General features: G+C 45.2%; 1 protein-coding gene across 3 annotated transcripts in view; it reads right to left on the bottom strand.

Annotated features, from left to right (window-relative positions):
• Positions 1-13,344, bottom strand: part of Fndc3b (fibronectin type III domain containing 3B) — a 299,935-nt gene that overhangs the window by 224,205 nt on the left and 62,386 nt on the right. For 2 of the 3 annotated variants that reach the window (XM_057756973.1, XM_057756974.1), the window contains exon 2: positions 7,247-7,385. In XM_057756973.1, the coding sequence (XP_057612956.1) occupies positions 7,247-7,357 (111 nt within the window). In that variant the 5' untranslated portion in view covers positions 7,358-7,385. Of the gene's footprint in view, positions 1-7,246; positions 7,386-13,344 lie in introns of those variants that run through there. The other variant, XM_057756975.1, reaches the window with a different exon arrangement.

Here is a 13,344-nt window from a genome sequence, read left to right as displayed (position 1 = left end):
AACTCCTAGGCCTAGCACGCTGCCTAGAGGCATGTATTCAAAAACATCAGGAAAACTCTGGCTGTAGAGTCTGTCCTGGCAAAATAAGAGATTTCAAAACAAAACAGGAAAGAAAAAAATCCAAAAATAAAAAAATGAGGAAAAAAAGCTCAGTCTCAATAAAATGAAGTGCTACAGTCCAGCCCCTAGGAATAAGCCAAGTCAAGGGAATTAGAAATGAGATCTCTGTAGCAGTCTGGTCCCAGAACGAGCCAGAGGGTGTTATCCTGGGCTGGCTAGACTGATGAAGGTCTTTACATTTCAGATTAACTTCCTGAAGAAGCTTTTAAAAAACGAAAAACAGAAGCTTAAAAACAAATATTCTAGAAGTTTAAAAAGGAAACTAAGAAGGAAGCCAGAGATAAAAAACATCCCAAAGAGAACATTTACCAGATGTCCTGTTCCAAGCGCTGCACAGGGTAAAGGACCAACATTCTAGGTCCTTACACCCTGGAGCCAGCCCTCAGTGAACTCAACCATTACCTTCTCTCCACATGTAAGTGACAAGGTCTGGGGCCACCTTAGCAAGTCCCCTCACTCCAGCAGCTTGTGTGAGCATCTGTCCTTTACCTCACAGCTCCTGGGAGCTGTTACAGTTCCAGATCAAATGCTGTCAGAAACTGTAGATACTGACCCCTTTCGTGCTCAAAACCACCTGCTGCCTCTTATGCTAAAAACACAGATCAAAATCTGCATTTTACCAAGAACAGTAAGTAACTAGTTATTAAAGAGAAGCAAAGTTTATTTAGCTTTGGTGATCTCTGCTTATCCAGAGTTCAACTGTGGGGGTGCGGTGGACAGACTGTACAGGGGGATTGAAAAGACAGCTCACCAGGCTGAAAGCCCTTGCCGACACCCTGGGATCCAAGTTGGGTCCCTGGAACCCGTGTGCAGAGAGAATCAAGTCCCGCAAGGTGTCCTCTCATCTCTGCTGCCTCCCACCGTGCCACACCAGCCCACACAAAATAAAAACTCATTTAAAACGCTTAAAGAGGACACTTGGGAAATAGCAGTTCCAGAGGGGGCTGTTGCCCATCATTCTTGGGTTGTAGCTGAGAGTATGTGCGCAGAGGTGCGCAAAGGTGTGCAGGGGACCTGCACATGTGTTCATGGCACCACTGCTTATACTGCCCAAAGAGTGGAAACAACCAAAATGTCAGCCTCTGAATACTGACTGCCAAGTTGCAGGACCAACAGTCACCCAGGAAACACAGCTCTGGGTCTACCAGGTCAGCTGAGGTGGGGGAGTAGTCACCCAGGAGACATGGCTCTGGGGACACCTGTTGACAGTCTACCAGGTCAGCTGAGGTAGGGAAATGGCAACACCACCCAGGGCTGGAGCACTGAACTGGATTTTGGGAATCCAAGGGTGAGCTGAGCACCAGCATTCATTGCTCGCAGATACCCAGATACCGACAGTGGCCCGCTGGCTCACACTCTCGCTGCTCGACTGTCCCGCCATTGTGGACTGGACCCTCAGACTGAACCAACATAAGCCCTTTCTTCCTCGAGCTGCTTCGTCAAGTCTTTGTCACTGCGAGGAGAAAGCAATGAACTCACTTGACAGATGACCCAAACAAATGTGCTATTTCATAATATGGACTAATTGGCAAAGAAGAAGAAACAAAACGTTGGTACACATTCCATACCTCCCTCCCCCATCTCTCTCCCTTCCCCCTTCTCTCCCTCCCTCCCATTTCATGAAGTGAGCAGTTCTGCCCACTGTGCCCTGTCCACCATATGCCCTGCCTTGCTTGGCCCCAAAGACAAGGAGCCTCTGAAACACTGAGCCAAAATTAACTTTTCTTTCCTCAAGATGTTCATCTCAGGTTATCTTTCAGTGTGGTAAAAACTGACCAGCACACAGAGTTCCATGAACTGTTCATGTAAATTCGTGAGGTGCATGTGTGTGACTATCTCAAGATAGCTGCTAAGGAGGCCAGGGAAGCTAAAGAAGGACTGCTGGGTAAGTCATCCCTGCTCACAAGATATTCTGCTCTTCAGTTTTGAAATGATAATGTATCTATTAAAATTCCATTTAGGATGAGGATAACTTTCTTTAAAAATATTATCTTCTGCTTTCCACTCATTTCCCCTTTTCTCTTACCTACATAAAACAACAAATAAAAGTTTTAAACATAGCATGACTTCAAATAATGAAAATAATGGTTTCTCTTATCTAGACTAGAGCCAGAACACAGCCAAAAACCCTGACTAGAACTAATTCAACCCAGAAAGCTTCAGACAGGAGGAGGATGAGGCTAACGTTGGCTCCCTTAGCCAGCATAGGCCCTTTGTGCTTGCAGAAGTGCTGAGAATGTCCTCTGCACAGCTCTGAAATATTATGAGCACAGTAAACACAGGCAAGGTGCGCCTGGTCCTCACAAACATTCGATCCAGCTCCTCACAGAAGAAGCCTGTGGCCAGGGGTCACTGCCTGCAGCAAGTAGTATTAAAGTTGCGATAGCACTGCTTACCATTCATCACCCAGGTATGATGAATCTTGGTCTGGTACTGACGAGTAAGATGTTTCAAATAGTTTGCTTACTGAACAATGTTCCCTTTAAGAAAATTTACATTAACATCAAATTGTTGTGGGATAATCTTTCCGTACACTGTGAAGATGTGACTCTGCCAAGGCACCTTCTGATTGATTTAATAAAGAGCTGAACAGTCAATAGCTAGGCAGGAGAGGCTAGGTAGGGCTTCTGAGAAGAAATGGAAACTCTGCAGAGAGAGGTGGGATTTACTAGTCAGACATGCAGGAAGTGGGACTCACAGTACTGAGGAGAGGTAATGAGCCATGTGGCAGAACATAGATTAACATAAATGGGTTAATTTAAGTTTTAAGAGCTAGTTGGGAACAAGCCTAAGCTAAGGCCAAGTTTTCATATTTAATAAGTCTCTGTGTCGTTATTTAGAGCTGGCAGTCCAAAGAAAGTCCACCTATACCAAGTAGTTAAGTGTAAATGTTAAAGCTTACAGAAAATTCTACCACAGGTTAAGAAGGCTGAAACACTCTCCATGATGTTGTGTGTGCACATACATGTTTGTGCAAGTGCACATGTATGAGCACCTGTGTTTATGCAAGTTCATATGCATACACATGTGGGGCCGTTGTACACATGTCTACACACCCATGTAGAGGTCAGATCAACTCCTGTGCTGTTATTCAAATATAGACAACTTTACTCTGAGACAGTCTCTACCTGACCTGGAACTTACCAAGTCATCTAAACTGGCTGGCCAGAAGGACTTACAAATCCCTGTCTCTACCACTCCAGCACCAGGATCACAAGCTATGCCCCCATTGCTGTTTAGTTTTGTTTTTTTTAACATGGGTTCTGGGGATCAGACACAAGCCCAATACTTTACTGAGTGAACTCCCATCCCAGACACTGATATTTTTTAAGTGTACTCTCCAACTGGAAAAGCTTGGCATCTATTTACAAAATCTATAAGTTGATACACTTTCCACTTTTAGCTTTATGTAATTCTTCCCAGTGGAGCAGACTTACTAAGTCAGTGTCAGAGCACAGGGTAGGGACGTGCCATGTGTTCTCTGGGACACGCAGTCTTTCCGGTCTTCAGTCATGTCTCTGTGGCCGAGTTCACTTTTGAAGGAAGACTGGAATATTCTGAAACTGAGGGCTCTTTATGTCGGCTAATAAGCTACAAAAGGCTGCTCTGGGCAAACTGAATCATAAAAATGAGGGCAAATCACCAAAGCACAAATCTGGGATGAAGCAACAAGGAAAGTGGCTTTGGGAAGCTTGGCTGTGTCTCCACGGGGAGTCCTGATGCTGTCCAAGCTAATCACATTTGAATACCTTAGATTTTAAAACTCTTTTAATGAGTAAATATGAGGGAGACAGAACTTAATATCCTGAAACCATTTACAGCACTACCATAGCTTTCCCAAAACAGCTGCAAGACTAGAGGTAAGGAGAGTCCAGTCAGTGATGGAGAAAAGGCCAGGGTGTGGCAAGGTTGCCAGGCTACAAGGCAGGCTTTGCTCCAGGGGCAACAGGGTGACTTTGAATAAGAGATGAACATGAAAGACACTATATTTTGAGCAGATGGCTCTGGCTTCTGTCCGGAGAATCGAGCAAAAAATCAGAAGCAGACAGACCAGTGAAGACGACAGCCAGGCACTGGCAAGGCATGGGCACGGGGCCCAGGGAGTCTCAGAAATGGAACAGCCCTGGCAAGGTATAGACTTACCAGGCACTGCCAATGGAAAGCCCAGAGTTTAGAATGAAATACCAGAAGCGTACAGTGAGAAGACACTGTGGAGACTGCAAAGCTGAAGGCTGGGAAGGAAAGAGAGGTGGAGGGCTCGGCCAACAGCTCACTGCAGAGGGAGGGGAGGAAACAGAGCAGCCGTGAGCCGGGCTTGTTTGCTAAGTGCGGTGTGGCTGTTTATGTGTATAAAGGAGCAGGTGTTACACGGTGTGACAGGGTCTGATCCAGATAGAAAGAAGGGCTGCTACCGAGGTGAGAAGGGGTGAGCCACACCCAAACAACCAACACTAGAAAGCACACGTTAGTTGTATGCAGTTTTTTGTTTTGTAAGATTCATTTTATTTTTATTTGATGATGTATGAGAAAGTGTGTGTGTGTGTGTGTGTGTGTGTGTGTGTACTCATGTGTAGTACCCATGAAGGCCTGAAGAGGATGGCAGATCCCCCCAAAGTTGCAGTTACAAGTGGCTCACCCAACATGTTAGGAATTGAACAAATGTTCTTAAGTGCTAAATCATTTCTCTAGCCCTTGTTAGATATATTTCATTCATAAGAGATATATTTTGTTTGTAAGAACACCACAATACAGAGGAAAGTAATAAATGATTGAGCATCAAGGTCAGACCCATAGGCAATGCATACAAAGTACCTCTGTTAGGTACCTGATCAAGCATGTCAATAACAGGTCATGATGGGGCAATGGGGAGCAGAAGCTCGTATCAGACAGGTCACTGTTCAACTTACTTGAATTATTAATATGCTTTGGATAACTATTTTTCAAGTTTACTCCCAACTCAACCATTCAAAAAACAAGTATGTTTATGCTTCAAAAAAATGCAGTGCAGTCTGCACTCACTCCTAAGTGGATACTGGCTGTAAAGCAAAGGCTAACCAGGCTACAACGGACAGCCCCAGAGCAGCTAGGTAACAAAGAGAACCATATGAGGGATGCGTGGGTCTCCCTAAGAAGAGGAAAGAGAACATGCCCTGAGTAAACTGGGGGTACAGAGGACTAGGGGGGAGGAGATGGGGGATGAGAACATGAGGAATCAGGATGGGCGCGGGAAGGAAGGGGAGGGAAATCAAAGAGAAGTCTTGATAAAGGGGTCCATTCTGGGGTTAGGAAGAAACCTGATGCCAGGGAAACCCCCAGGAATCCACAAGGACAACCCCAGCTAAGACTCTTAGCAATGTTGAAAGGGTTCCTAAACTGACCTTCCCCTGCAATCAGATTGGTGACCACCCTAATTGTCATCATGGAGCCTTTGTCCAGTACCTGATGGAAGTAGATGCTGAGATCCACAGGCAGGCACTGGGCTGAGTTCCATGAGTCCAGTTGAAGAGGGGGGAAGGGATTATATGAGCAAGCAGGGGATCGAGATCATGATGGGGAAACCCACAGATATAGTTTTCCTGAGCTTATGGGAGCTCATGGATTCTGGACAGACAGCTAGGGAGCCGGTGTGGGATCACCCTGGGCCCTCTGCATCTGCGTGACAGTTGTGTAGCTTGGGCTTTTGTGGGGCCCCTAGCAGACGGACCAGGACCTGTCCCCGGTGCATGCAATGGCTCTTTGGAACCTATTACCAGTGGTGGGATGCCTGTTCACCTTTGAAGCAGGGGAAAGCACTTGGTCCTGCCTGACTTTGATTCTCATGAAAGGCCTTACCCCATCTGGATGGAGACAGAGGAGAAGGGGGGGGGGGAGAAAGGAACTGAGGTAGGGGATTGGGAGGAGAGGAGGGAGGAGAAACTGTGCTTAGTTTACAAAATAAGTTTAAAAAATGATTTAAAAGAAGAAAGAAAGAAAATGGCCCCCAAAGGGAGTGGCACTATTAGGAGGTGTAACCTTGGAGTAGGTGTGGTCTTGTTGGAAAAAGTGTGTCACTATGGAGGCAGGTTTTGAGGTCAAGCTCAAAGCTCAAGCCACGCCCAGTGTCTCAGACCACTTCCTGTTGCCTATGTCAAGCTAGGACTCTCAGCTCCTTCTCCAGCACCATGCCTGTTTGCAAGCCACCATGCTGCACCACGATGATAATGGACTAAACCTCTAAAAATGTAAACCACCCCAATTAAATGTTCTTTCTTTTTAAGAGCTGTTACTGTCATGATGTCTCTTCACAGCAAGAGAAACCCTAACCAAGACAGAAATGTACAAAGAAAAAATATTTAGATAATTACAAGATAAAACAAGCACAATTTTGGTTGTCAGGTTTTTTTTAAAAAAAAATAACATTATTAGAGACAATTCAGTTCCAATGATAAAAGGGCAACTGACCTTACAGTTCAGATTTTCCCTAAGCACTACAGCTGACTTCCTAAACAGCTGCTGTGTGCCACACTGTTAAGCCATGAATGGCGTAGGAGTGGAGCATCTGGTAAATATTCTCATATGGAAACCTTAGGAGTTCCACAGAGAAGGGGTCACTCCAGGTTCCATAGAGGAAGGGTCACCCCAGGTTCCATAGTAGAAGGGTCACCCCAGGTTCCATGGTAGAAGGGTCACTCCAGGTTCCATAGAGGAAGGGTCACCCCAGGTCCCACAGAGGAAGGGTCACCCCAGGTCCCACGGAAGAAGGGTCACCCCAGGTCCCATGGAGGAAGGGTCACCCCAGGTTCCATAGAGGAAGGGTCACCCCAGGTTCCATAGAGGAAGGGTCACCCCAGAATTCAGGGTAGGTTCTCCTGGACGTGCAGATTTGTCAAGTTCAATGAATGAATGAATGAATAAATGAATGAAGGGTTTCACAATGAGTCATTTAAAAAATAACATATTTTTGGTTCTTTAGGAATATTAGCTGAGTTTCTGATCTCAATTTTTTAACTATTTTAAAAATAATACAGTACTTATATGATAACAAAAACCATCTCTAGAACCATGAAAGTTCAAAAGGCGAAGACTTCTGAATCCCCCAATCAATCAAATACCAGGTAAGATCTCCCTCTCCGACAAGGTCACCAACCTGCTGGGCTGCTTCTCCATTCACCAAGTGGGGCATCATGGCCACCTCCCCGTTGAGCAGGGGTGGCAGTTCCAGGGGGATCTGGTCGGTCATCATCATGGTGACGTACATTCATGGAGAACTGCCCTCAACTTGCTACCTGCAAGAGACAAGAGAAACACCCATGCTTACAAAAAATAAAAAATAAAAGGCCCATGACTACAGTTATGAGCAATCCAAGTGTTCTCTGTAGGAGTCCATGCACCCTCGTTACAGAGCGTTGCTGCTAAGTTTTATGTCCATCCCCACAGTGAACCAGGGAAGGACAAGGAAATAAGCAGAATTCGAAGACCAAAATCAGGCTCCCAGCGTTTAGTTCAAAACTTTAAAACACGAATAATAGTAACAACCTCACCCCATTTTATCTGAGGATAAAATGAGACTGCATTTTCTAAAATAATTATTTATGTGTATGCCACATGTGTGCAGACACCGCAGAGGCCAGTAGAGTGTTCTGTCCGGTGAAGCTGGAGCTACAGGCTAGTCATGAGCCACCCAATGTGGCTGCTAAGAACTGCACTGAGGTCCTTTGCCAGAGCAGCAAGTGCCTTTAATTTGAGGTCACATTTGGAGACAGTAAAAATGGCAACCAGAAACTACAGTGGATGTCATCATAAGGTAATGACCAAAACAGAGGTTACATCCCCAAAGAACTATACTTGTCATTCACAACAAGTTTTCTCTTCCATCGAGATCAACATAATTTAGAAGCATTTAACACGAGCAAACTGAGGTTAATACATACACTGCAGCCTCAATTATCATGTTAAAAGACTAAGTAATCTGATAATCACCCATGTTCTAATTATTTCTCCTCGATCATTTCTTTGAGTCGGACACATAGGATCTCTCTTACTCAGACACTCTTTGGGCTCCCCTGTATCTATGACACACCCAAGCCAGCTGGGCCCCAAAGCCGATTCCCTTGTTTACACGGAATAAATGAAATTCACACTATATTCAAAATATAAATTCAAAAGAGCTTTTTTTCTCTTCCATAAGTGCACCTTCCTCGTGCAGTCGGTGTGACAGCACACCAGAAAGTACAATACATCCCTGGGGAATAAGAATTACTTGCGTATTCATGCACTGTGCCATGAAAAGTCTAGGAACACGGAAACATATCTGTGTGTATGAGTATGTGCACGCATTTGCATGTGTGTGATATATATAGATCACACACACCCAATTTTAAATAATTTCAGAAGAAAATTATATATTTAAAGGCCAAAGTTTTATCAATCATAAAAACTCCCTCAAAATTACACATTCAAAGCTATTTGACTGATGAATAATTTACTGTTAGTGTCTCACTGCAGGCTCTCTCTCACACACACACTGCAGGCCGGCTTACAGTGCTGTATAGTGGGGCTCCAAGTCCCCTACTTTTCCCCTACTCTTCCCATCCAGGAGCTTCTGGCAGTTGCTGGAGAAAGTGACACAGACGGTGACTCTGCCTTTCCTCTCTCTCTCCCTTTCTGCAGCAATGAGCACCAGGTCCTCTCCCTCCTCTCCCACTGAGATGGCCCAATATTCCCCGGACCATCTTCTAGACTACATGGAACCTGAACTCTCTGTTGTCACCCAAAAGATAGGAGTAAACCAACGGTAGGTCCTTCCCCACCCCACCTGGACCTGGTAGGTCCTGGAATTCCCACCATTATGTAAGAGTATAGAAAAGAAAGACAGATGTTTCGGAGGCTAGGAAGGAAGGTGCTGGGAGAATGCGCCCCTAACCAGGAGGGTGCTGGGAGAATGCTCCCCTAACCAAGCTCTGCTGACAGTCAAAGCTGTTTATACTGCACACGGTTCAACACAGTTAACTAACATTGTTTAAACTGGAGTGAGTCTTAACTAGACACAAATTTCAAGTATTCCAGGTCCCCTAGGACTAACGGAAAACTCAACACCACCTAGTCTAAGGCTGACAGTTCCATTTTAAAAACCTTCCTGACTTTCTTCTTGTTGAATAACAGGGCCTGTTATCAAGAAGACACGGCCTACCCAATCCCACTCAGCAGGACTCTCACATATGAGTGTCAGTCCCAGGACAGCTAGACTCCAAGTTCTGCAAAAGTGGGTAAGGTGTGATCATAAAAACAACTCCCGAAAGACGCCCTCTGACTCCCATGCATGGCATGGTATACACACCGCACATACAAATACACACACACATGCAGCATGCACACACAGCACACTCACAGAGAGATCATACATCATATATGAAATTTTAGAAAAACATTAACTTTATCTTCAACAGACTATGAGGTAGGAGACTTAGGTAGAAGAGATAACCATGCAGGCAGCATTTAAACAGCCATTTCCGTGTGAGCACACATGGGACACTTACCATCTGACCAGAATGCAAGGGAAACACAGAAGCAATCAGCTCTACCCAGATACTTAAGGCAACCACCTATCAAGTTGCCCCTAAAATTATTCTAGGACAGAAACAGCCTAGCACCATGGACCACAGAGAGAAGAGACAGGCAAGCAAGAGGACTGCCAAAGAATGAAAACGTGTGTAGAAGAAACCTTAGGATGCGCAGTGGGATCTTTTGGTGGAGGCCTGCTATCCAGCAGGATTTGGGGTGGGAATTACAGATTCTCTTCATTACACAGAGAGCAGACCACACAGTTTTCATAAAATAGAGCTGGAGTCATTATTCACAACAGTAAATTCATTCATAAGAGGGTGACCTGCCTGGGAGCCCCTGTAAACATTCTGGTCTTAGGTACCCAAAGAAACTCACATCTGCTTTGAGGTGTTTCTTGTGATTTTTTTGGCTTACAGAGATGAGTCATGGCTATGTAGCACAGGTTGGCCTCCAACCTGTGAATTTCAAACATTCCACCTCCACAGTTAGCTCCTTAGAGTTGTTATACTCAGTCTCTCTTGTGTCCTATATCCCAGACCACTCTCCTCCCTCCCTCCCTCCCTCCCTCCCTCCCTCCCTCCCTCCCTCCCTCCCTCCCTCTCTCTCTCACACACACACACACACACGTGAGCACACAGTATTAATGATCACTTTCTCTCATCTCAGGACTACACTGTAAGTCTGGCATCCTCTACTCTGAAAACCCAATTGTCACTTATATACACAGGAGAAGAGCGGTCTCTGGGTGAGGCCTCAGAAACCCCGTATACACCCTAAAACAACATCTGCCTTGGTCACTGCTTCCTCATCAACCTCAAGAGCAGCTGAGGGGCCCATGTGTACTCTCTGGTGAAGATGGACACCCGAGTCAGAAAGTCTCAGGAGTAGCCACCCTAAGAAGGGATTTGTTTACTTGCCATCTGCCCAAGAGACATGGATTTGAACTAGACAAATCTACCTTAAGATTCATGTATTTTAGTCCAAGAAGCTCCAAACCCACAGGATCTACCAACAGTCAGAAGATCTCACACTGTATGGTTAAAGGAGCCCATTAACCTTTACATGCTACAGATCCAACCAGAAGAAATAAAGTGGACCAAGTCTACAGCATACTCTCTACTCTACTGAGCTCAGCGGGCATGTACACACAGCTCCCCTGGTTCCCTCTGTATCTTTCTTAGACCTAGACTTCCAGCTTGAAAGAATCTGGTAACAACCACAGGCCTCACAACCTCTCCCTTTCACCACACATCGAAACACTAAAGCCACAGTGCTTTGTACCCAACCAGTTGTGAATTGATTGAAAGGGGCAGATGCCACGTGAGCCCTTGTGGTCACAGCTCTTCTCCTAGGAGAGCACATCCCTGGTTCACTGCTAGCTACAATACGCCCACCATTAGTTCCTGAGCTACAAGAGTAGGGAACAGGCACTCTAGAAATGAAAGGAGCAGCTCTTCCCTGTTAATAATTAATGCCTCTGTTAAAGACTACCTTATTTTAAAATAACTTATTTTAAAATAACACCAGGCCCGCCAGTTTTCCCATCTCTCTAGGCATTTGGCTTGGTGCCTTTTCTCCTTTCTTTGCGCTTTGGCCCTCGTCTAGTCTATGAAACATGAAGGTCAAATCATGAAAAACCTGATTTTCAGAAGAGACCTGACGATCCATCTCCAGAGGAGCAACTGTACCCAGGAAGAATGTCTTCTTAGAGGGCAAAGCCCGAAGCACTGCTGAAGTTCTTATGTCTGCAAAGCTGCCTTCAAATTAGTAACAAAATGTCCTGATCCTCACTCAGTGGGCCAATGACCCAAATTTCCATACATTAATTCAAGATGTGAGTTAGGAGTCCAGTGCACAAATTAGTTTCAGATGACAAGAGAAAGAAGAACAGAACACCACCAAAAGGAGCAAGGTAAGGCCACAGGAGCTCTAGGAGCAGGGCCAGGATATATGAAGAGCAAGCAAAGACAAACAAAGGCTCAGGCCATGCTCGCCTCCCAATATGCTGGCCCCTGCGCTACGTAGGAGGGGGCAACAAAAACCCACAAGTTAGTTTGAACTTTTGCTTCCATGACCAAATTTCAAACGCAATTATTTTTGCACATGTATGTGTGTGCCATGTATGTGCATGTGTGTATACATGTTCAAATGTGTGTAGGCACACATGTACAAGTGCATGTACACATGTGTAGTTGCATCTGGAGACTATTTATTGAGGCACAATTTCCCAATGAGCTTGAAGCTTGGAAATTCTTGCTAATCTATCCAGCCAATTCACCTCAGGCTTCTGTCTGTCTCCTCACCCCACAAACACACGTTCCAAAACCAATAAACACAAGGACCTAACAGGAACTTGCTGATAACCTCGAAGTTGATGCTTCAGACATTCACTGGTGTTTAACCTCTAGTCCACTCACTCCACAGAACTACTATCTTTTCAATGAAAAACAGTCCAACTAGGCACTATCAGACAAACTCGATACCATGAAAATAATCAAATTCTACATGCTACATGTTTGTTTTGTAGTCTAAGGAACATACTGGTCATGGGCTCCCTAAAAAATTCACAGACCGATTCACATTTCATGAAAGGCTCCTTCTCTGTTAAAAATACCAATGGAAGTCAAGTGAGACAGTATAACCTGAAGTCCTAGCTGCTCAGGAGACCAAGGCAGGTGAAGAGCCGACACAATGGTACAAATCGGTTCTAACAGTGAGACTAACACAGGCCAAGTGTCTGAAAACTGTGACTGCTATGCCAGGAAAAGGGTCTAGCTACCTAACACTAAAGCAGCCTTTCTAACGGGCTGGGCAATGGGGAAAGTATACGTGCAGACACGTGTGAAAGCATCAGAAGCCAGGGAGAGGGGTTACGCTGTTGGTGGGGGGAGGGCTGTGCTGTTGGGGATGGGGAGAGAGGGCTGTGCTGTTAGGGATGAGGGAGGTCTGTGCTGCTGAGGGTCGAGGAGAGCTGTGTTGTTGTGGGGGGGAGTTAGGAAGGTTATTAAGGAATCACTATATGGTATATTTTCTTTTAAACTAATTTAACCATGAGATGGCTGAGGTTTTACAAGACTGACTTCTAAATCACTTCCAACAGAAAAGCAAAACCTAATAAAACTTAAGTAATGACAGACATTTGTGCAGCTGATTTATGTGTTTATGCTGTAGTTGTAGTAAAAAAGAAAAATCAAAATCTGACACAGAATCACAGAGAAGAAAAGGCTGCACCCCAGAGCCTCCCCCATTCAGGTGCTCACTCCATCCAGCGAGCTGCCAGTCTCAGGACAGACAGCTTCCTTCTGTCTCTTTAGCAGCAAGCTTCAGAAAGAGGGCCAGGAAACCAGCCAGAGCCTGCTTTACGCAGTTCTGAAACAAGAGGCTCCAGCAGCACCTCCATTTCCCTCTTCCCTTCTTGACCAGATACTAGTTTGAAATGTAAACCCTTGACTGCTAATTCTGACCCAGAAACTCTGAAGATGCCTCCATCCTATAAGCCCTTCCCAGCAAAGCTAGCCAGGGTCTTTAGAATTACTCTATGTGTGTGTGTGTGTTTGGCTTGTGTGTACCACATGTGCACCTGGTGTCTGAGGAGGTCAGAAGAGGGCATCAGCTCTCCAACTGGATTTTGGATTGATTATGGACCAATGTGTGGTTGCTGGGAATCAAAATCGGGCCATC

Source organism: Chionomys nivalis, chromosome 24 (genome assembly GCF_950005125.1).
Source record: "Chionomys nivalis chromosome 24, mChiNiv1.1, whole genome shotgun sequence".
In the NCBI taxonomy this organism is placed as follows: Eukaryota; Metazoa; Chordata; class Mammalia; order Rodentia; family Cricetidae; genus Chionomys; species Chionomys nivalis.
Note: the sequence above shows the minus strand (reverse complement) of the source record. Positions and strands in the feature narration are given on the sequence as shown.